Source organism: Ovis aries, chromosome 7, assembly GCF_016772045.2.
Source record: "Ovis aries strain OAR_USU_Benz2616 breed Rambouillet chromosome 7, ARS-UI_Ramb_v3.0, whole genome shotgun sequence".
Classification (NCBI taxonomy): domain Eukaryota; kingdom Metazoa; phylum Chordata; class Mammalia; order Artiodactyla; family Bovidae; genus Ovis; species Ovis aries.
The window spans coordinates 14,472,540-14,496,002 of NC_056060.1; the positions used below are offsets into that span (position 1 = coordinate 14,472,540).

Here is a 23,463-nt window from a genome sequence, read left to right on the forward strand (position 1 = left end):
AATGGTGAGCCGCTGTCCAACAAGCCAACATGAGGCCCTCTGTGGGCTGTTGCGTGTTTGAGTGACTAAGCCCTGATCACAGCTTTGTCTTTTAATCTAACTATGAGTTTAGGGTTTCTTCAGAGGAAGAGGGAGAACAGCTGTATGCTAGGTAGTTCCTATTGGTAGAGGGTTGGAGGCCACAGTTCGTTTGTAACACTGATTGTGTGCCAATGTATGTTTGTTAGGTGAATAAATTGAATCACAGTTTTCTGGGATTAATTTTTTTCTCCTGTAATTTTTTGTAGTGTAGCTTAATTGGAAGTCATCCTGTGTTCTCCTCTCTGTTACTAAAATAAGATAGAATATTCTGCCAAGAATGTTGAGCGGTTAAACCTCCATGGCTCTCCCTTTCTCCAAAGGCGTGATTTAAGGTGATCAGCTCCGTGGAAATTAAATCCGTTCTTTCACTGTTGGTGAATTAAATTTCTTCTCCATTGGATGCAGTAATTATCACTGTTACTGATATTATTTTTTGAGTGCCTTATTTGTACTGTTGTATTAGATCTTTTGTGTGTATCAGTTTTAACCTTGCAAGGAAGGTGTCATTGTCTTCCTATTATCAGATGAAGAAACTGAAGCTTAAAAAGGATAAATAACTGAGTCAGGAGAAAAGTGATAATTGGTTGGTAGCTCTAGGTTTAGGGTCAGATCAAGATTTAACTTCTGCTTCAACTTCTTAATACAACTCAACTATGTGACCTTGGATCAGTTTTAACCTCTTTGAGATCATAACACTCTGTCTGACACATAATAGCTATGTTATAGTTCAAATTACTACTAATCAAGACAAGCAGCAAGAGGTTAAGCAAGAGAATAGTTAGAACCTTCCTCAATCTTCTCTCCTGTATCTACTTTATGTGATAAGTGAAAAAATCTAAAAAGATCAACACAGCTATTCAAGGCCAAAACTGCGATAGTAACCTGGCCCACAAATTCAGATGATATTGATCTCATAAACATAATGCTCTTTGCTAGGGTTTAAGAGTTAGGATTGTAAACTCTAGTTGTATGGCTTTGAGCAAGTAATTTCACTAACTTGAGTCTCAATTTACTCACCTATAAAATGGGGTTAATAATAGACCTATCTCAAGGGTTATGATGAGAATTAAATAAGCTGCAGAATACATATGATGATAAATGCATTTAGCCCAGTGCTTGGCATATAGCAAATGCCAGAGAAGTATCAGAGAAGGCAATGGCACCCCACTCCAGTACTCTTGCCTGGAAAATCCCATGGACGGAGGAGCCTGGTAGGCTGCGGTCCATGGGGTCACAAAGAGTTGGACATGACTGAGCGACTTTGCTTTCACTTTTCGCTTTCATGCATTGGAGAAGGAAATGGCAACCCACTCCAGTGTTCTTGCCTGGAGAATCCCAGGGACGGGGGAGCCTGGTGGGCTGCCATCTATGGGGTCGCACAGAGTCGGACAGGACTGAAGCGACTTAGCAGCAGCAGCGGCAGCAGCAGCAGAGAAGTAGAATCTGCCCTAATTTTTGTTATGCTTTAGAATAATTTACCACAGTTGGTCTTCTGGACATGCTACTCCAAGTCAAGTCTATAATCAAAATGTATCTTATAATTTATTTATGTGGTATTCTGTTGCTTCCTTTCCTTCTTCACAGAAAAGATTTTGTAATCATAGGAATCTTATGTCTTGAAGTATCTTAGATTCGTGGGAAGTAGGTAGTTAAGAGCTGGGGGCAGAATATAGTTCCCTTCTGACTCCCGGGAACCTGTTCCTCCATACCTGGTATTTCCCATGCATCAACCAGAGAATGTTGCTGGGTAGGATCTAAGATCCACTATGTTTTACTTACTACTAAAAGGAAGGCAGAGTTGAGAGGCCTAAGCCTTTTTGCTCTGGTATTAGTCATAAATGCCACATTCTCCTGCCTTCATCATATATAAAGAGAGAAAACCAATGTTTGTTGCTTCCATTCAGACTGGATCATGAGACTCTAGATAATAGCTTCCATTTAGGATGGCTAATTATGCTGCTTAATTTTATTTAAGGCTTTTCCAAGAATATTTGGATGGCCTACCCTTTACTGTGTGATGGAATGATTAGAATACCTTTTATATCGCATTGTGGTTTTCTCTTAAGTGTGTTCCTGTTGTGCACAGATGCATTTGTAACGCAGAGTGTCATCATAGTCTATATTTAATTGTACCTGCTGTTCTCATTCATTAGAATGGAGTCCCCAAGAAATAACTAGATAGATATATTAGTTGTCTTTTCATAAGACAATTAAACATAATAACATAATGAAAGAAGGTTGCTGAAGCACACTGGCATAGTGTTACGAGAGCTTACTAGGAGTGAAGACCTGTAATGTGTCCTCCAGCTCCTGGTAAACTGAGTGGTTTCGTGGCATTCAAGCAAAATATTGTAATTGCTTTATATAGGGAAAAAATTGAAGGGAAGTTTATTTCTGCTTCCATTATCATCCCACAAGAGAACCACATGCTGTATTTTAAAACTGAGCTCATGTTTCCTTAAGGATTGCATGGTGCCTGTTTCTAAAAGCATTCAGTGAGACTTCCACATGAAAGCACAGAGCAAACTAAACATTTTAACTATAAGACACAATGGAGACCAGGAGGGACCAGAAGTCAGATGCATCACCAGAACCTGATATGAATAGATCACAGCAAAAAGAGAATCCTCAGTTTGCATGAATTTCCTTTTCTGAAAAGAGGAAGCATAGAGTCATATACGCAAAGTGATTTTCTTTGAAACTAAACTTAAAATTGATGTATAGAGCCCTATATAAAGTGCATTGGGTTACTCCAGTCGTAGCTCTGAGAAAGGGATTTTATCTGTTTTGAACAGCCCCCTCAGTACCCAGTCATTTCCTATGGAGGGTTGTCTCCCGCTCTGACCCCTGGTTGTGCTGTGGGTGGGGGCTGGGCAGTGGGCGGAGGAGCCTTTTGTGAAGAGCTGCAGAAAGCACATGCTCCTGTGGGCCTTTATTATCGAGCTTCAGCTTGATGCTGTTTATGTGGGTTGTTTAATGGCTAATTGATGCAGCATGGATAGGATATCGTTTCCTGCATGAGGCAGTTATGGGTGGCAACATGGGTTTGTCTCAACATGATACCAATTTCCACAGTCAATTTGGTCAATTCAGTGAAGGGGAAAGAAAAAAGAGTCAGTCCAGCCTGAAAATCAGTCAAAGGAGTACTAGAGGTTATTGAAACAGCTATGGTTGGTTGATCAAAATTTTCATGTTTGGACCATTTGTTTTCACATTTTGTATATATAGCCTTAGTCATTTTGGGAAATAATCTTAACTACACAAAAGCAACATTTAAAATTTAATATCTTTTTAAAAAAATGCTTATAATCACAATCAGGTCTTCTAGAATGTGTTAGTTTTGAGAAGGAATAACCATTTTACCATTGATATGTAGTATATGATTAGTGTAAATAACTCATGTTTTATAATTTGTTATAAATAGAGTGAGAAGGTGACCACAGGGATCACAAAGCACCTGGGAAACTATGGAGAAGTTAAATAATTGTGTTTTGGGGCTGATTTTTAAAACCACTTTGTTGTTATGTAACTTACATATCATAGAACTCACCCATTTTAAGTGTGAAGGGTTTTTAATAAATAGAGAATTGTGTTACCATCACTGTAATCCGTTTGAGAACATCTCCCATCATCCCAAAGAAGAAGCCACATGCCCATTTGCGTTCAGTTCCTGTTCCTAGCCCCAACCTCCAGAAACCACTAACCTGTTTTCTGAACTTGTCGATTTGCCTTTTTTAGACATTTTACATAAATAGATTTATATAACGTGAAGTCTTTTCTATCTCACTTCTTTGATTTAGCATAATCGTTTTGTGGTTTACACATTTAGTAGCATGGATATGTCAGCAGTTCATTCCTTTTTAAAAAATGTCTTTTTAAAATTGAGGTATAATTGACATACATTATATTAGTTTCAGGTGTACAACATAATGATTTAATATTTGTATATATTATGAAGTGATCACCAAAATAAGCCTAGTTAACATCTGCTACCATACATAGATAATTTTTTTCTTGTGATGAGAACTTTTATGGTTTATTCTCTTAGCAAATTTAAAATGTGTAATACAGTATTATTAAATGTAATTGCTGTGTATTAAATTACATCCCTGTGACATACATCGGAGAAGGCAATGGCACCCCACTCCAGTACTCTTGCCTGGAGACTCCCATGGACGGAGGAGCCTGGTGGGCTACAGTCCATGGGGTTGCTAAGAGTCGGACACGACTGAGTGACTTCACTTCCACTTTTCACTTTCATGCATTGGAGAAGGAAATGGCAACCCACCCCAGTGTTCTTGCCTGGAGAATCCCAGGGATGGCGGAGCCTGGTGGGCTGCCGTCTATGGGGTTGCACAGAGTCGGACACGACTGAAGCAACTTAGCAGCAGCAGCAGCAGCAGTGACATGCTTATTTTAAAAACAGATGTTTGTACTTTAGACTCCCTTCACTCATTTTGCCCTCCTCGCAAATCCCCCCTCCCCTCAGCAAATACCAGTCTGTTCTCTGTATCTATGAGTTTGTTTTGCTGTTGTTGTTTTTAGATTCTGCTTATAAGTGAGATCACATGGTATTTGTCTTTTTCTGATTATTTCAGTTAGCATAGTGCCCTTGAGGTCCATTCATGTGGTCTCAAATGACAAGATACCATGTTTTTATGGCCAAAAAGTATCTCATTATATATACATCATTGTATTTAGTACATATGTACACCACACTGTATGTACCACATTTTCTTTTTTGATGAACATTCAGGTTGTTTCCCTGTTCAGTTATTATAAGTAATGGCGTGGTGAACATGGGGGTGTAGAGACCTTTTGGGGTGAGTGCTTTATTTCCTTTGAATGAATACCCAGAGGTAGAATTGGTGGATATTATGGTGGCTCTGTTTGTAATACTTTGAGGAATCTCCATACCGTTTCCCATAGTAAAAGTGAAAGTGTTAGTCACTCAGTTTTGTCCTACGCTTTGCGACCCCATGGACTGTAGCCCACCAGGCTCCTCTGTCCATGGGATTTCCCAGAAAGAATACTGGAGCAGGTAGCCATTCCTTTCTCCAGAGGATCTTCCTGACCCAGGGATCTAACCCACATCTTCTGCTCTTCAGGCAGATTCTCTACCATCTGAGCCACCAGCGAAGCCCATTTTCCATGTACCAGTTTACATTTCCATCAGCTGTGACCAGGGTTCCCTTGTCTCCACATCCTTGCCAGCAATTGTTATTTCTTGTCTTTTTGATAATAGCCATCTGAGCAGATGTGAGGTGTTATCTTACTGTGGTTTAGGCTTGCTTTTCTCTGATGGGTAGAGATGTGGAGCACCTTTTTGTGTACCTGTTGGCCATCTGTATGTCTTGTTTAGAAAAATGTCTGTTCAGACCCTCTGGTTTTCAATCATGTTGACTTTTTTTTTTTTTTCTGTTAGGTTGTCTGAACCTTTTATGTATTTTAGATGTTAACCCTTAATCAAACGGGGCTTCCCCAATGGCTCAGAGGGCAAAGAATACACCTGCAGTGCAAGAGACAGGAGACAGGAGTTCGATCCCTGGATCAGAAAGATGGCCTGGAGGAAGAATTGTCAACCCATTCCAGTGTTCTTGTCTGAAAAATCCCGTGGATAGAGGAGTCTGGCGGACTCCACGGTCCGAAGGATCACAAACGGTTGGACACAACTGAGCACACGTGCATATAGACAGACTTTAATCAGATACATGATTTGCAAATATTTTCTCTTATTCATTTGGTTGCTTTTCCAGTTTGTTGATGGTTTCCCTTGCTCTGCAAAGCTTTTTGGTTTGATGTAGTCCCACTTGTGTGGGTTTTTTTTTTTTTTTTTGGCCTTTGTTGCCTTTGCTTTTTTATTTTTACTCAATTTTTTGGCTGCTATGGGTCTTTGTTGCAGCACATGGCTTTTCCTCTAGTTGCAGTGAGCAAGGACTACTCTCTTTTTGCGGTACACAGGCTTCTCCTTGTGGTGGCTTCTCTTGTTCTGGAGCAAAGGTTCTAGGGTGTGCGGGCTTCAGCAGTTGTGTACACAGGCTTAGCTGCACCACAGCATGTGGAATCTTCCCAGACCAAGAGTTGAACCCATGTCCCCTGCGTTCCAAGACGTTTTGTTTACTATGGGCCTATCAGGGAAGTCCCTGTTGCCTTTGCTTTTGATGTCAAATCCAAAATAAATCTTTGTGAAGACTGATGTCAAGGAACTAACCCCTTCTGCTTTCTTCAAGGGCTTTTATGCCTTCAGGTCATATATGCAAGTCTTTAATCCATTTTGAGTGAAATTTTGTGTATGTTGCAAGATAATGGTCCAGTTTCATTTTTTAAAGTGTGGCTGTGCATTTTTTTCAAACACGGTTTATTTAAGAAACTGTCTTTTATTTCTCCTTTGAATAGTCAGATATTTTTGTGTGGTTTTGGCATCAGGGTATCACAAAATGAGTTTGGAAGTGTTCTCTCTTATGCTGTTTTTCTGAAGAGTTTGAGAAGAATTGGTATTCATTTTTCTTTGACTGTTTGGTATAGAATTCAGTAGTGAAGCCATCCGGTTCTGGTCTTTTGTTTGTAGGAAGTTTAAACATTACTGATTCAATCTCCTTACTAGTATTTGGTCTCTTTCAATTTTCTGTCTCTTCATGATTCAATGTTGGAAGTTTGTATGTTTCTAGAAATTTATCCATTTACTAGTAGAGTGATATTTGGATTGTATCCAGTTTGGGATTATTACAAATAATGATACTGTTTGTACACAAGTCTTTATTTGGTTCTGTGTTTTTATTTCTCTTGAGTAACTACCTGGGGTGGTATGTATCTTTCTTTAAATATTTGTAATCACAATGAATCAGATCACCTAATGCATATCAGTTTTGAAAAGAAATAACCATTTTCCATTGATACATGCTGTATGATCAGTGTCAATAATTAACTGATATTTCATACTTTATTAAAGTTAAAATAGGAATGCAACCACAAAGATTATATGGTAAGTTTACATTTAATTTTAAAAGACACTTTGAGGCTGATTTTTATTTAGTTACAGGCTCTTCTAGAAAGCCACCTGTGGCATGACACTGGTATCCTATTTGTAAGTTCTGCCATTTTCCCAGCTTCCTGATAGTTCTAATAATCCTCTCCATGCGTGTATGCTCAGTCGCTTTAGTCCTGTCTGACTCTTTGCGACCCTATGTAGTGTAGCCCGCGAGGCTCCTCTGTCCTTGGGGTTCTCCAGGCAAGAATACTGGAATGGGTTGCCATGCGCTCCTCCAGGGAATCTTCCCGACTCAGGGATCAAACCTGAGTCTCTAGACTGCTGGATTGGCAAGTGGATTCTTTTCCATTAGTGGGCACCTGGGAAGCCCCTAATAATCCTCTAAGCACTTCAAATGAGCCAGTCTTGGAGGTAATCAAGAAGACTGAAATGGCTGAAATTTATAGAGCAGAGTCCTAGAGCGGAAGGAACTGTGCAGAGAAAGAGCTCAGGAAGTTACATGGAAGTCTCCTTCAGTTTTTGGCCAAGTATCAGCCTCTGCTTTTGTAGGGTGGAATCTTACAAAGCTGGTAGAATTCATATAATGAATTTGCATCTGATTTAATATATCAGATGATTCGCATCTTGACTTTCTAGGGTAAGAGTCCTTGTCATTACTGAGTCTGCAGAGCAGTAGCCTCCAGTATATGTAGTGTATGTTTCTCCCATTTATTGTGTTTATTTGATGATTCATTGAGCACCAGTTCTTTGACAGGCGCTGCTAAGCACACAGTCTCAGTTAATTTTTATGACAACTTTTGTCAATATAGGAAGATCAGATACACCTTTAATCTTATATATCATATACTCACACATACGTATTCACTCTCTCATACGCATGCACCCTCAAATCCTTTTTTGAAATAAATAAGCTATAATAACTAAGAATTTATTTAGTTAGCCTAAATCTGAATTCATATGATGGAATTTGAAGCAAATGGAATCTTTTCATGTTGGAATTTGCTTCAAACTCCATCACATAAATTCAGGTTTAGGCTAACTAAATCCTCTGATTTAAGTTTCACTTTATCTGAGTAAAATAATCCACCTTATATCTGAGTCATCAACAAACCTAGTATATAGTCAATGAATTTATCTCTTCCATGTTTTCACTTAAAACATGGCAAATTCTGTAATTCTCAAGAATACTTCCAGGAATACTAAAATAATTTTTGTTGTTGTTTTGGCTTGTTTTCAACTTCATTCCAAGCCATAAACAAGAGCACAACAGATTAGGCCAGAAACATTACTTTTAAGAAGACAGTTGTAACTATGCTTATTTTAATGCAATTTCATGTTACGGAAAACAAACAACTGAGAGCATGCAGCTTTTCATTCAGCGCGCTTAAAAGCATCACAGCCTTTCTTCTGTAAGCAAAGCACAAAAAAGATGAGTCTTTAAAGTGACTGGTTATAAATGGCAATCATCAGGGCAGATGTAAGTCATTTTGGTTTAATCAGGCCATTAATTATTAGGGTTTATCAGTTAGTTTTATTGAAGGCAAAGGAGCTTAAATGAATAGTAGAGCATTGATTTTAACTGAGGCATTTTCTAAAAGAAAATACAAATGAGATGTGTAGAATCTGAAATTATATGCCGGTCCTTTTCATACCACTAAAAAATAACAAGCTGCATCTAATGTAAACCATAAACCTTTAGTAAAAACCAAATTAACTCTAATTCCTTTGCAATATACGTAAAATAACACGTTCTAGTGTTTCCTAATTTAAGGTTTGCTTTGTGTTGGCCACGAAGTCCACATTATGTCGGATAAAGTGAAATGAAGGTTCAACGTAAGGTTATCCATTTGTGATATCAGGTATTTCCTGTCCTCTTTCACTTTAGAAGAATCGTAGTTGTTTTATACAGATAAGGCTGTATAGGAGTCAGTGTAGATTCCTGTTGGCCGGATCCTCTCAGAAAAAGCAGAGGTGACACAGAAAGTGTGTGTATTCGCCCACGTGGGCGCATGTGTATGACAGAGCGAGTATGCGTGTGTGTGTGCATGACATATAAGATTAAAGGTGTATCTGATCTTCCTATATTGACAAAATTTATTATAAAAGTTAACTGAGACTGTGTGTTTAGCAGCGCCTGTCAAAGAAATGGTGCTCAATGAATCAACGAATAAATACAATAAATGGGAGAAACGTACACTATATATACTAGAAGCTACTGCTCTGTAGACTCAGTAATGACAGTGACTCTAACCCTAGAAAGTCAAGATGTGAATCATCTGATACATTAGATCAGATGCAGATTTCATTCTATGAGTTCTACCTGAAGGCAGGCTTCTTCCAGAAAGACTAGTGCTGTTCACAGAAGAACTGACAGTGATCCCATCACATGTGTCTCCTGTCATGATATTTTCCTGCTCCTTCAGTGGGATTTCGCAGTAAGGTGGGCTTTTTAATGAGGCTGTGACAGATACTGAAGCTGCAGCAGTCGTCAGCCTGTGTATATTATCAGTAGTTACGATGCAGTTCTGTTTAACAGTTTGAGGTGAAAAGTGAAAGTCACTCAGTCATGTCTGACTTTTTGCAGCCCATGGACTGTAGCTCACCAGGCTTCTCTGTCCATGGAATTTTCTAGGCAAGAATACTTGAGTGGGCTGCCATTTCCTTCTCCAGGGGATCTTCTTGATCCAGAGATCAAACCCATGTCTCCTACATTGGTTCTCTGCAAGTAAGTTAACTACCGGCCAGTATCAAGTTTCACACTCTTTAATGGATTACAATAAAATCACTCAACAACATAATGCAAATATCTGGCATCTAAATAAAAATCAGTACATGAAAAAAAAATTTTTTTCTTCTGATAGTGAATGAAAGACCATATCTAAAAAAATAATCAATCAATAGAAATGAGACTCTAATGAGGTGGACGAACCTAGAGCCAGAGTTATACAGAGTGAAATGTCAGAAAAAGAAAAACAAATATAGTATGTTAATACATATATTAACTTATAGAATCTAGAAAAATGGGATTGATGAACCTATTTGCAGGAAAGGACTGGAGACAGAGATATAGAGAGAATGGACTTGTGGAAGAAGTAGGGGAAGGAGAGAGTGGGATAAATGGGGAAAGTAGCGTCATTGTGTATACATTATCAGGTGTAAGATGGATAGCTGGTGTGAAGCTGCTGTGTAGCACAGGGAACCCAGTCTGGTGCTCTGTGATGACCTGGAGGGGTGGAATGAGGGAGAGGGGAGGGAGGCTATGGAGGGAGGAATGTATGTATAATTATGACTGATTTGCCGTGGCTCAGACGGTAAAACGTCTGCCTGTAATACAGGAGATCAGGTTCGATCCCTGGGTCAGTAAGATCCCCTGGAGAAGGAAATGGCAATCCATTCCAGTATTCCTGCCTGGAGAATTCCGTGGATTGAGGAGCCTGGTAGGCTACAGTCCACAGGGTTGCAAAGAGTCAGACACGACTGAGCAACTTCACTTCACTTCATTTCACCTCATGGCAGAAATCAACACAACATTGTAAAAAAAAATTTTTTTACTTAAATTTTAAAAATAGGCAAAAAAATAAATTACTAAGGAAGAAAAAGCCAATCAAATCTAGAGGGAAGATGCTAGACAGACATCCAAATATCAAAGCTTGGAGGCTGCTTTGCATGCAGAGCCCAAATCTACTGTGTAAATGACTTGCTAGTTGTTTATCTGCAGTAATTCAACCCCCATCCACTTTTCTTTCCACACACTCATCTGTGATGCAGAGGCTGCTGCTGCTGCTGCTAAGTCACTTCAGCCGTGTCCAACTCTGTGCAACCCTATAGACGGCAGCCCACCAGGCTCCCCCATCCCTGGGATTCTCCAGGCAAGAACACTGGAGTGGGTTGCCATTTCCTTCTCCAATGCATGAAAGTGAAAAGTGAAAGTGAAGTCGCTTAGTTGTGTCCAACTCCTAGCGACCCTGTGGACTGCAGCCTACCAAGCTCCTCCGTCCATGGGATTTTCCAGGCAAAAGTACTGGAGTGGGGTGCCATGCAGAGGCTGGGTCTCTCCAAATCACATTTTAGAGTACCTTTGGACTGGTGGCCCTTTGTTAGGTTCTGCCAGTAGGGGGCAGTAGAGGGAGACGGAGGTGGGAATCAGAGCCAGTGGTTTCTGCACCTCTCGCAGCATCACCTGAGCATTGGGTCCTGACCCAAGCACCTAGGTTCTTTTAGCACATGGAGAACCAACCCCATATGCTCCCTCACAAATATGATCTGCAACTGGGCAGTGACCTCTTCTCGGAGGTCTGAACACTGACTCTTTAGAGCTCTTCTGAGTTCTTGGACCTCCCTGGTGGCAAAATGGTAAAAATAATCCACCCACAATGCAGGAGACGTGGGTTCGATCCCTGGGTCAGGAAGATCCCCTAGAGAAGAAAATGGCAACCCACTCCAGTATTCTTGCCTAGGAAATCCCTTTGACATAGAAGCAGAAATCTCTCTGAGGACACAATAGCTGCTTCCTAAAATTATTACCCTAGTTTCATTTTGTAGCAAATTTCCTATATTAAATTCTTTCTGTTGAAGAAAAAAAAAAGAAATGGGACTCTCCCATTAGCAGACAAGGACTTTAGAACAGTTATTATATTAATAAATATACTCAAGGATTTCAAGGAAAACATGAGCATTATGAGGAGAGAAGTGGGAGACAAAATCGAAGGGAACTTCTAGATGTGAAAAATAAAACACCTGAAGTAAAAATTTCACTTGGTGTAATTAACAATAGGTTAGAAATTGCATAAGAAACAATTTGCAATCTCAATGTTGGAAACATAGAAATTATCTAAAATTACTGCAAAGAAAAAAAAGACTTTTAAAAAATGAGCACCAACTCAGTGACCTTTGAGACAGTATCACAAAGTCTAGGATATATGTGTAAGTGAAGTCTCAGAAGGAAAGGAAAAAGAAAAGGGAGCAAAAAATAATTTGAAGAAATAATGCTTCCCAAACTTCCCAAATTTGACGAAACCCATAAATCCAGAGATCTGAGAAGCCTAGCAAACTTAACCAGGTCATATACAAGACCATACCAAAGTATATCAAAATAAAAACTTCAAAGCCAGTGGGGTTTTTTTTTTAATCTTTAAAATATTCAGAGTAAAAGTAATACATTAAAGATTGGAACAGAAAATGGGAATGACAGCGGACTTCTTTTCAGAAGCTATGCAAGCCAGAAGACAATGGAAACACATCATTAACATATTGAAGAAATGAAAATCCTTTAAATCCAGAATTCTAAGTCCAGTAAATATATTCTTCCAAAATAAGAGTTAAATAAAGGCTTTTTAAGGCGAACAAAGAAGAGAGAATCCATTGCCAATAGATGATCATTATAAAAAATGTTAGAGGAAGTTATTTAGGCAGAAGGAAAATGATACCACATTGATAGTTAGGTCTACACAAAGAAATAAATAGTACCAGGGATGATATACCTGTGGATATATAAAATGCCTTTTCTTTTAAACTTTTTAAAAAGATGATTATTTAAAGCAAAAATAAAGACTATATTGTGGCATGTCCTCTGTGACATGTAGAGGAAAGTTAAGTAATAGTATCACAAAGGATGGGAGGGAAAAAATGGGAACAACCTGTTCTAATATTCTTACATTATCAATTAAATACCCTAATATTATTTGAAAGTAGACTCTGAAATGTTAAAGAAACATTATAATCCCTAGAACAGCCAGTCAAACAAAAAACAAACCTTCCAGTGGGCTGGCAAACTTTAGCCCACAGGTCAAATTCGGCTCACTACCTGTTTTGGTAAACCAAGATTGTCGGAGCACAGCCATGTTCACTTATTTACATATTGCCTGTGACTGCTTCTGCCCTACGTTGGCAAAACTGAGTATTGGCCTCAACACCTGAAATGTAGTCCTTTACAGAAAAACTTACCAACTTCTGGCTTAGAAGCCAATAGTAGAGATCAGTGGAATGCTAAAAAGAGCCAAACTAATCCAGAAGAAGGCAGAAGAAGAAAGGAACAAAGAACAGATGAGACAAATAGTAAGAGAGTAGAGTTGAACTCATCCATATCACCAATTACGTTAAATTTGAGTGGTCTAAATACTACAATTTATAGCAAAAATGTCAGATTGGTCAAAAAAGTAAGACCTAGTTGATACTGTGTGCAAGATAACTTCCTTAAATATTAGTGACAGAGAGGTGTTATCCAAACACTAATCATCGACTTTTTAAAGCAAAATTATTACAGGGTTTATGATACATATTGAAAAGGAAAAAAATCACCTAAAAATAAGAAATTAATCAGCAGTTGCCAGAGGTCAGGATGGAAGCGACTGTAAAGGGCACAGGGAATTTTGGGGGGTGATATAAATGTTTCCTATCTTGCTTGTGGTATACTTAGATGGAGGTATACATTTGTCAAACTCATTAAACTATATATTCAAAATGACTGCAATAAAATTGATTTTTAATGAATAAAATTGATTTTAAAAGGAAAGTTAAACAATAAAATTTCTTTTCAGATATTCTGAACTTGCCAGCAGTTAAGTCAGGAGGAAATATAGCAGGTTATGTTGACTTTTCTTTTTTTTTTGTTTGTTTTGAGTTGGAATTTATTTATTTATTTTTAATTTATTTATTTATTTTTAAATTTTAAAATCTTTAATTCTTACATGCGTCCCCAAACATGAACCCCCCTCCCACCTCCCTCCCCACAACATCTCTCTGGGTCATCCCCATGCACCAGCCCCAAGCATGCTGCACCCTGCGTCAGAAATAGATTGGCGATTCAATTCTCACATGATAGTATACATGTTAGAATGCCATTCTCCCAAATCATCCCACCCTCTCCCTCTCCCTCTGAGTCCAAAAGTCTGTTATACACATCTGTGTCTTTTTTCCTGTCTTGCATACAGGGTCGTCATTGCCATCTTCCTAAATTCCACATATATGTGTTAGTATACTGCATTGGTGTTTTTCTTTCTGGCTTACTTCACTCTGTATAATTGGCTCCAGTTTCATCCATCTCATCAGAACTGATTCAAATGAATTCTTTTTAACGGCTGAGTAATACTCCATTGTGTATATGTACCACAGCTTTCTTATCCATTCATCTGCTGATGGACATCTAGGTTGTTTCCATGTCCTGGCTATTATAAACAGTGCTGCGATGAACATTGGGGTACATGTGTCTCTTTCAATTCTGGTTTCCTTGGTGTGTATGCCCAGCAGTGGGATTGCTGTGTCATAAGGTAGTTCTATTTGCAATTTTTTAAGGAATCTCCACACTGTTCTCCATAGTGGCTGTACTAGTTTGCATTCCCACCAACAGTGTAGGAGGGTTGCCTTTTCTCCACACCCTCTCCAGCATTTATTGCTTGCAGATTTTTGGATCGCAGCCATTCTGACTGGTGTGAAGTGGTACCTCATTGTGGTTTTGATTTGCATTTCTCTGATAATGAGTGATGTTGAGCATCTTTTCATGTGTTTGTTAGCCATCCGTATGTCTTCTTTGGAGAAATGTCTATTTAGTTCTTTGGCCCATTTTTTGATTGGGTCGTTTATTTTTCTGGAATTGAGCTGCAGAAGTTGCTTGTATATTTTTGAGATTAGTTGTTTGTCAGTTGCTTCATTTGCTATTATTTTCTCCCATTCAGAAGGCTGTCTTTTCACCTTGCTTATACTTTCCTTTGTTGTGCAGAAGCTTTTAATTTTAATTAGATCCCATTTGTTTATTTTTGCTTTTATTTCCAAAATTCTGGGAGGTGGATCATAGAGGATCCTGCTGTGATTTATGTTGGAGAGTGTTTTGCCTATGTTCTCCTCTAGGAGTTTTATAGTTTCTGATCTTACATTTAGATCTTTAATCCATTTTGAGTTTATTTTTGTGTGCGGTGTTAGAAAGTGATCTATTTCATTCTTTTACAAGTGGTTGACCAGTTTTCCCAGCACCACTTGTTAAAGAGATTGTCTTTACTCCATTGTATATTCTTGCCTCCTTTGTCAAAGATAAGGTGTCCATATGTGTGTGGATTTATCTCTGGGCTTTCTATTTTGTTCCATTGATCTATATGTCTGTCTTTGTGCCAGTACCATACTGTTTTGATGACTGTGGCTTTGTAGTAGAGCCTGAAGTCAGGCAAGTTGATTCCTCCAGTTCCATTCTTCTTTCTCAAGATTGCTTTGGCTATTCGAGGTTTTTTGTATTTCCATACAAATCTTGAAATTATTTGTTCTAGTTCTGTGAAAAATGTGGCTGGTAGCTTGACAGGGATTGCATTGAATTTGTAAATTGCTTTGGGTAGTATACTCATTTTCACGATATTGATTCTTCCGATCCATGAACGTGGTATATTTCTCCATCTATTAGTGTCCTCTTTGATTTCTTTCATCAGTGTTTTATAGTTTTCTATATATAGGTCTTTAGTTTCTTTAGGTAGATATATTCCTAAGTATTTTATTCTTTTCATTGCAATGGTGAATGGAATTGTTTCCTTAATTTCTTTTTCTACTTTCTCATTATTCGTGTATAGGAATGCAAGGGATTTCTGTGTGTTGATTTTATATCCTGCAACTTTACTATATTCATTGATGAGCTCTAGTAATTTTCTGGTGGAGTCTTTAGGGTTTTCCATGTAGAGGATCATGTCATCTGCAAACAGTGAGAGTTTTACTTCTTCTTTTCCAATTTGGATTCCTTTTATTTCTTTTTCTGCTCTGATTGCTGTGGCCAAAACTTCCAGAACTATGTGCGGTGAAAGTGGACAGCCTTGTCTTGTTCCTGACTTTAGGGGAAATGCTTTCAATTTTTCACCATTGAGGATAATGTTTGCTGTGGGTTGGTCATATATAGCTTTTATTATGTTGAGGTATGTTCCTTCTATTCCTGCTTTCTGGAGAGTTTTTATCATAAATGGATGTTGAATTTTGTCAAAGGCCTTCTCTGCATCTATTGAGATAATCATATGGTTTTTATTTTTCAATTTGTTAATGTGGTGAATTACATTGATTGATTTGCAGATATTGAAGAATCCTTGCATCCCTGGGATAAAGCCCACTTGGTCATTATGTTGACTTTTCTAAATGCTAACATGAAGACCAGACTGTTTCAGATTGATTTCTAAATCAGTAGGTCTGAGGTATAAACACACAGACAACACACATATGTATATACACATACATATACACACAGATTGGAAAAGGAAATGGCAACCCACTGCAGTATTCTTGCCTGGAAAATCCCGTGGACAGAGGAGCCTGGTGGGTTACAGTTCGTGGGGTCACAAAGAGTCAAACACAACCGGAGTGACGTAGCATACATACATAGATCTGAAGTGGAACCAAAAATGTTTTATTTCTTTTTTAAATGCACAGCCAAGCTTGGAAACCCTCTAGTTACATAATTCTCATTGTTTTAATTATAGGTAGCAAATACCATTTAGAGTATACATAAGCAGTGGTATTATCCTGAAATCTCATATACACTATTTTTGGTCAAAATATATACCAACAGTTCCTTAATATGACTCTTCTGAAGGGTAGAGACAGATCTTACTCATGCTTTCTCTCCACAGTGCCTACTGTCATATCTGGCACTTGCTAAGGCATCAGTAAATATTTGTTGAATGAGTATTTTTGAATGCTTATAGGTTTTCTCAGAATGAACAATATCATTCACAAATATATTCATTGATAGTGAAATACATTTTATTCTGAAATATATGCCATCGGATGGGAAAAGGTGGAGCTCCATCTCAGTCCAAATTCATGCCTCTCCAGGCACACATATTTGCCCATTTATTTAGTGGAAATATTCATTCACGATTTGTTCAACAGATACCGTTTCTTATCCATTATCAGGCACCCTTCTAAACATAGAATTGAACATAACAGATCACATCTCTGCATTCACGGAGCTTTCCTTCAAGAAGGGAAGACTGAGACAGAACAGATTTACATGTACCTCTATAGGGTGTTGATGATGCTAAGTGTTAAAAGGAGCATTGAAATAGGGAAGAGGGAAAATGAATCTCTGAGGTTGGAAGTATTGCTTTTCATAGTGGATGGTTGAGGAAGGCTTCTCTTAAAAGGGTAACATTTGAGCAGAAACCTGAAAGAAAAAAAAAAAAAAAAGCAAAGGCTCAGGCCGCGCCTGCTTATATATATATGGGAGCAAAGTATTCTAGTGCTATGGAACCACAGAGCAGGAGCATGCCTGAAAAGGCAGCCAGTGAGATGAAGCAGAGCAGGCAGGGAGAGGAGTAGGAAGGATGAGTACAGAGGTAATAGGGGGGGCAGCTCAGAGAAGGCTTCGGAAACCATGAGGGCTGCATTTTGCATTGAGTTGGGAGACCCCTGGAGGTTTCAGGCTGAGAAATGACATGGTCTTCCTTAGGTTTCAGGGTATTTTTCAATTTTTTCTATTTTTCAGCCCTGCCATAGTGGCATGCAGGATCTTAGTTCCCCAACCAGGGATTGAACCTGCACCCCCTGCAATGGAAGCACAGCATTTTAACCCCTGGGCCACCAGGGAAGCCCCTGATTCAGGCTTTAAAAGAATCACTTTAGCAGCGCTGGTCATGACAGGCTGTAGAGCAAGTGTGAAAGTAAGGAGACCCGTTCTTTGGCCTTATCAGGCGATGAGTACATGCTGCTAAGACGCTTCAGTCGTGTCCAACTCTGTGTGACCCCATAGACGGCAGCCCCCCAGGCTCCCCCGTCCCTGGGATTCTCCAGGCAAGAACACTGGAGTGGGTTGCCATTTCCTATAGTCTGGCAAATATGCCTCTTCATAAACATTGAATAGGTTTCATCATTCTACTTACTGAACTTTGGAAATTACTTTCTTTCAACTAGTATTTTACCTAAATACAGCTTGAATTTACTGCAGTAGCAACAGAAATTATTCCTGAACATAAAGAAATACAACACTTTTTATGATTTGGTTGATTGCCAGTAGATAATAATAATACTTTATAGAGTGTTTGACAGTTTAAAAGCTATTTTACATTCATTATTTCATCTAATCCCCACAATTTTTTAAGATGCGGTAACTTTTATTATCTCCCTACAGAGGTGAAAACTGAAACGTCACATGCCTAGTCCAAAGTCGCATTTGGCAGGGCCCAAAAGACTAAAATCCAAGTCTTATGTCTCCACTGAGTCAGGCGTCTGTCTCCTTACCTGAATCCGTTGATTTTGTTTAAAGGGATCTATAATGGTCCAATGTTGCTGGGGAGGGGAACAGTTAATACTAACAAATTTAGTGTATTGTTTAGGAAGCCATCAATTAGTGAGCAAAATGTTATGCTCACACAGGATAAATACAGAAATGTGTAACATTCCTCCCCTGTGAACTTATTACTTTGTGATACCTTTAACAGTAAATACGGTAAGTAATTACTGGTTAAAAAAAAAAGGTGTCGCATGCTCAGTTCTGAATGGTACAGAGAGTAAATGCCTTAGCAATTCAAAGGAAGCAGTGATTTTGGTGGCCAAGTAGATATGTTAACAGGGAGATGGGATACTTGAGTTGAAGGATGGACAAAAATCAGTCAAAAAATATCAAGTAAGGATTTCTAAACCCAGGGAGGTTGAGGTCTGGGACATAGCATGAATGATGGCATGATAGTGGTGTTTTAGAGATTGGTTTCTTTTGAGACAATGGCTAGCCCAGTCTAGTTGGAATACAGAAGTTGTTTTAGGATGGCTGTATACCTACTGCTTTCATATACAAACTATTTCTGAAAAGTAAATGTACAAAATCAGGCAGTAACACATGTAAGGATTAAGGATTTTAAAATTAAAAAAATAAAAAACTGAAAAGAAAAATAAATAAAAAAGGTGAAGGAAAAAAAAATCAGGCAGTAGACATATATAAGTTAAAAAAAGATATTGGAGAGCTGAGAATGCCATCCGGTTCTTATTTACACTTTGCCTTACAGAACATAATCTAGAAATTTTGCTGTTTTATTCTTTTCTCTCTGTTGGTCCACTTAAGTCAAATGTGTGTCTGATTAAAGCTAAGGGTTTGTTCATCTTACCATGCCTTGTGATTTCCATACAGCCCCTTCTTCCAGGAGCTCCAAATATTTGTTCATTACCTGTCTCCATTAGATGTGTGGCTTAAGAGTGGTTTAGGGTGCTGTGTTGTGCCTAGTTGCTCAGTCGTGTCCGACTTTTTGTGATCCCATGGACTGCAGCGTGTCAGGCTCTTCTGTCCATGGGATTCTCTGGGCAAGGATACTGGAGTGGGTTGCCGTGCCCTCCTCCAAGCGATCTTCCCAACCCAAGGATAGAACCCAGGTCTCCTGCATTGCAGGCAGATTCTTTACCATCTGAGCCACCAAGGAAGCCAAAGAATACTGAAATGGATAACCTATCCCTTCTCCAGGGGATCTTCCCGACCCAGAAAAGGAATCAGGGTCTCCTGCATTGCATGTAAATTCTTTACCAACTGAGCTATCAGAGAAGCCCAGTTTAAGGGTATCAGTATATAAAAGAGCAGATTGTCCAAAAGAAAAATATTTAAAGTTGAGGGCCTGTAGTGAGAATTAAATTTGGAAAATAAGACCAGGCTTTAACATTCCTTCCAGTTCAGCAAACATTTATTGAGTGTCTACCGTGGCTGTCTATGATGTGCATTTTCTGTGCAGACTACTGAGGCTGCACATGTAAGACTGCTTCTATGCAGAGCACATCATGAGAAACGCTGGGCTGGAGGAAGCACAAGCTGGGATCAAGATTGCCGGGAGAAATATCAATAACCTCAGATATGCAGATAACACCACCCTTATGGCAGAAAGTGAAGAAGGACTAAAGAGTCTCTTGATGAAAGTGAAAGAGGAGAGTGGAAAAGTTGGCTTAAAACTCAACATTCAGAAAGCAAAGATCATGGCATCCGGTCCCATCACTTCATGGCAAATAGATGGAGAAACAATGGAAACAGTGGCAAACTTTTTTTTTTTGGCTCCAAAATCACTGCAGATGGTGACTGCAGCCATGAAATTAAAAGACAGTTACTGCTTGGGAGAAAAGTTATGACCAACCTAGACAGCATATTAAAAAGCAGAGACATTACTTTGCCAACAAAGGTCCATCTAGTCAAGGCTATGGTTTTTCCAGTAGTCGTGTATGGATGTGAGAGTTGGACTATAAAGAAAGCTGAGTGCCAAAGAATTGATGCCTTTGAACTGTGGTATTGGAGGAGACTCTTGAGAGTCCCTTGGACTGCAAGGAGATCCAACCAGTCCATCCTAAAGGAGATCAGTCCTGAGTGTTCATTGGAAGGACTGATGTTGAAGCTGAAACTCCAATACTTTGACCACCTGATGTGAAGAGCTGACTCATTTGAAAAGACCCTGATGCTGGGAAAGATTGAAGGCGAGAGGAGAAGGGGACGACAGAGGATGAGCTGGTTGGATGGCATCACTGACTCAATGGAGATGAGTTTGAGTAAACTCCGGAAGATGGTGATGGACAGGGAGGCCTGTTGTGCTGCAGTCCATGGGGTCGTGAAGAGTCGGACACAACTGAGCAACTGAACTGAACTGAGTTCAAACTGCTTTCAAATGAAAGCACAACCCTATTCTTAGGGAATTCACTTTGGGGTTGGTGGAGGAGGTCAGGGAATATTTTACTTCCTCCTTAGGAGAGAAGTTATACAGTGAAAGTGTATTTAATATGATGGTGGTATAAGGTTGATGTTGAAATTGGGGAAAACTGGAAGCAGAGAGGCAAGTTGGTTTAAAAAAGCTTACACATGCCTAGGCATACTGACCTGTTTTCAGAAAGCCCCCCTACAAGAAGTATATAGTGTGTCTTATCTGAAAGGGCACGCTACAGAGGCATAGTCTACAGCTAACCCCTGACCACTGAAACATAATCATTCACAAAATAATGCTATGTGTTCATGGTTTCCGTTAATTTTTTCTCATCTATTCAACAAATATTTATTAAGCATTTTCTGTATGACTGGCCCTCTTCAGGAACTAGTATCTAGAAGTCAGTAAAAGAGTCAAAGTCCCTGCCTGGATACACTTGGAGTGTATATTCTGTTGTCAGTCAGGCAACACTGAACGAGCACACACATGAGAAGATGCCTGTCACATGGGAGGTAGGGTTCAGTAATCATTGGTTACTGAGTTTGAACCTGAAGTTTGAGCTAAGTACCTACTCTTAGCAAGATATTTTTTGGGAGGTACCCTTTTGCAGATTAGATGGGCAGCATGAGATTAACTCACAGTTTTTTTTAGATGTTACATAGAAATTCTGAGTCTTTTGTTTAGTCTTAGAATAATTATGGTCATATATTCTATTGAATACAGCAAGCTGTCTGTTCTAAACGACTTTTGCTGCTGAAGATGAAATGTTGAAGCAGGTGCTGTCCCGTACCAACAAAAGTGCTGTGGTCTCATCCTGCTTGGATGGTTTTTGTTGGCTCCTTGAATTCCTGAAAAGGCTTATTGTTATCACTGATGATGCTTCACAGAAGCCCTTTGTGTCTGTTTAGCAGACTGCCTTGGCAAAAGCTATGTCAGTTCCTTTGTTAACTTTAAAAACAGTCAAAATGATATAAGGGACGAGAGGGATAAATAAAAGACTGGTAAGTGCACGCATGCACACACGTACATACATCTTTTAGGTCCATTTCTGAGGATTATCTGAAGTATGGTTTGCATGTAAAACCAGGAAAAAGCAGTACTGCATTCACACTTTCATTGTTTCAATCAGATATAACCTGTTACAGCAAACATTTTGAATGATTTTTTCTTTACTGGCTTTCCCTTTGGCCTTACTTTTTAGGTGGGAGAAGCACTTTCACATTAAGAGCAAAGCTAAGCCTTTTTGTACAAATTTTTTGCAAGAAGGCTACATTTTCTTATCTACTTTTTCTGAAAGCTGGAGTAGGATGTTAGGTGTGTTTACTGTTGTTAGAAGCCAAGATTTTATTTGACTTTCACATGAAATAAATAAACTCTTGCTTCTACAGAAACAGAAATGGTTGGAAGTGAGGGAGTTAGGACCTTACATTTTGCCTCCAGATAAAATGCTTTGCATTAAATTTGTGATTAGAATTCTAGGTTGAACAGATGATGTCATTTCTGCAATATGGTTTGGTGTGCGTCTGCTTTTTTTTGAACAAGCTCGGTGGATATTGAATTAGTTACATGGGTTTTTCTGGTCCTTTTGTAGATGTGAAGCCCTCCAATATGCTAGTAAACACGAGAGGACAAGTCAAGCTGTGTGATTTTGGAGTTAGCACTCAGGTAGGTCTCTTTTTCCTCCTGATCTGTTCTCGTTTCTGTAACATCTACTTCCTATTTTCATTCTCTCTCTGGATTGAAAAATCACCTAGCTGCCAGACAAACAGAACTCTGCATCTTCTTGTCGGCTGGGATTGTGTTATTCATTTTTAATCTCTGAGCGAGTTGCCTTCATCAGAATATGATTGTTCATTGTTTAATGACAGTAAAAACTGCTGATATTGTAATTACTACTTACGAATAGCAAACTTCATTGATATGCAGCTTTGATATGAAAGCGTTTTGGCCAGACAAAAGGGAGGGCAGAGTGGGAGCTGTGCCTGGGGAGCCCAACTGGCCCACAATAAAAATTAATATTGGGAGCAACAATGGTGGAGGGCCATTACAATGTGAAGCACAAATTTTAATTAATTTCCATTTTGGGCCTCCCCTGAGAACCCCAGTGATAGTGACCCATGAGCGTGCTGTGATGTTGATTTGAATTGCAGCCACCTTTACTCCCAGCCAAACACGAAGACCAAAGGGAAGGTCATCGTTGTATTATGAGTTGTCAAAGTCTGTTATCCTTCCAGCGTATTTAGTGTTCGCTTCATGCTGGTAACGCATGGGGCTTCATTCACATCTTGAGCCATCTGACTAAAAAATGAGTGTGTTCAAATTCTACTTCAAATTGACTTTTTATATCAGGCGGGTTTGGGGTACTAAAGCGATAAGCATCCTGCTTAAGTGAATTGTTGAAGGTTATCTGCTATAAACTGTAAAGCTATGCTTGTTTAAATTGGAAATCACATTCAAAAGAAAAGAGATTTAATCATTTTTAATGCCTTTGTAGATAAATTTGTTCCCTTTTACATAATTTTTAGTTGATTTATAGAAATGATGATTGTAGGTTAAATGAAGAATAATTGCCCATTTTATTTCCACATTATCTTTATATTGTTCTAACAGACTGTTTTGTCTCATAGCTGGTGAATTCTATAGCCAAGACGTATGTTGGAACAAATGCTTATATGGCGGTAAGTAAACTTATGCAAAAATAACATTTAAAAGCAACATCTTTATGTACTTGGTAATGTACAGTTCTTGAATTAAATCCACAGCTTTAGCCTAACAGAT

The 23,463-nt window shown here is 38.9% G+C and overlaps 1 protein-coding gene across 15 annotated transcripts in view; it reads left to right on the top strand.

Annotated features, from left to right (window-relative positions):
- Positions 1 to 23,463, top strand: part of MAP2K5 (mitogen-activated protein kinase kinase 5) — a 263,833-nt gene that overhangs the window by 120,052 nt on the left and 120,318 nt on the right. For all 15 annotated transcript variants that reach the window (XM_042252082.2, XM_027971523.2, XM_042252077.1 and 12 more), the window contains 2 exons: positions 22,277 to 22,350; positions 23,313 to 23,363. In XM_042252082.2, coding sequence (XP_042108016.1) covers positions 22,277 to 22,350; positions 23,313 to 23,363 — 125 coding nt within the window. The remainder of the gene's footprint in view (positions 1 to 22,276; positions 22,351 to 23,312; positions 23,364 to 23,463) is intronic.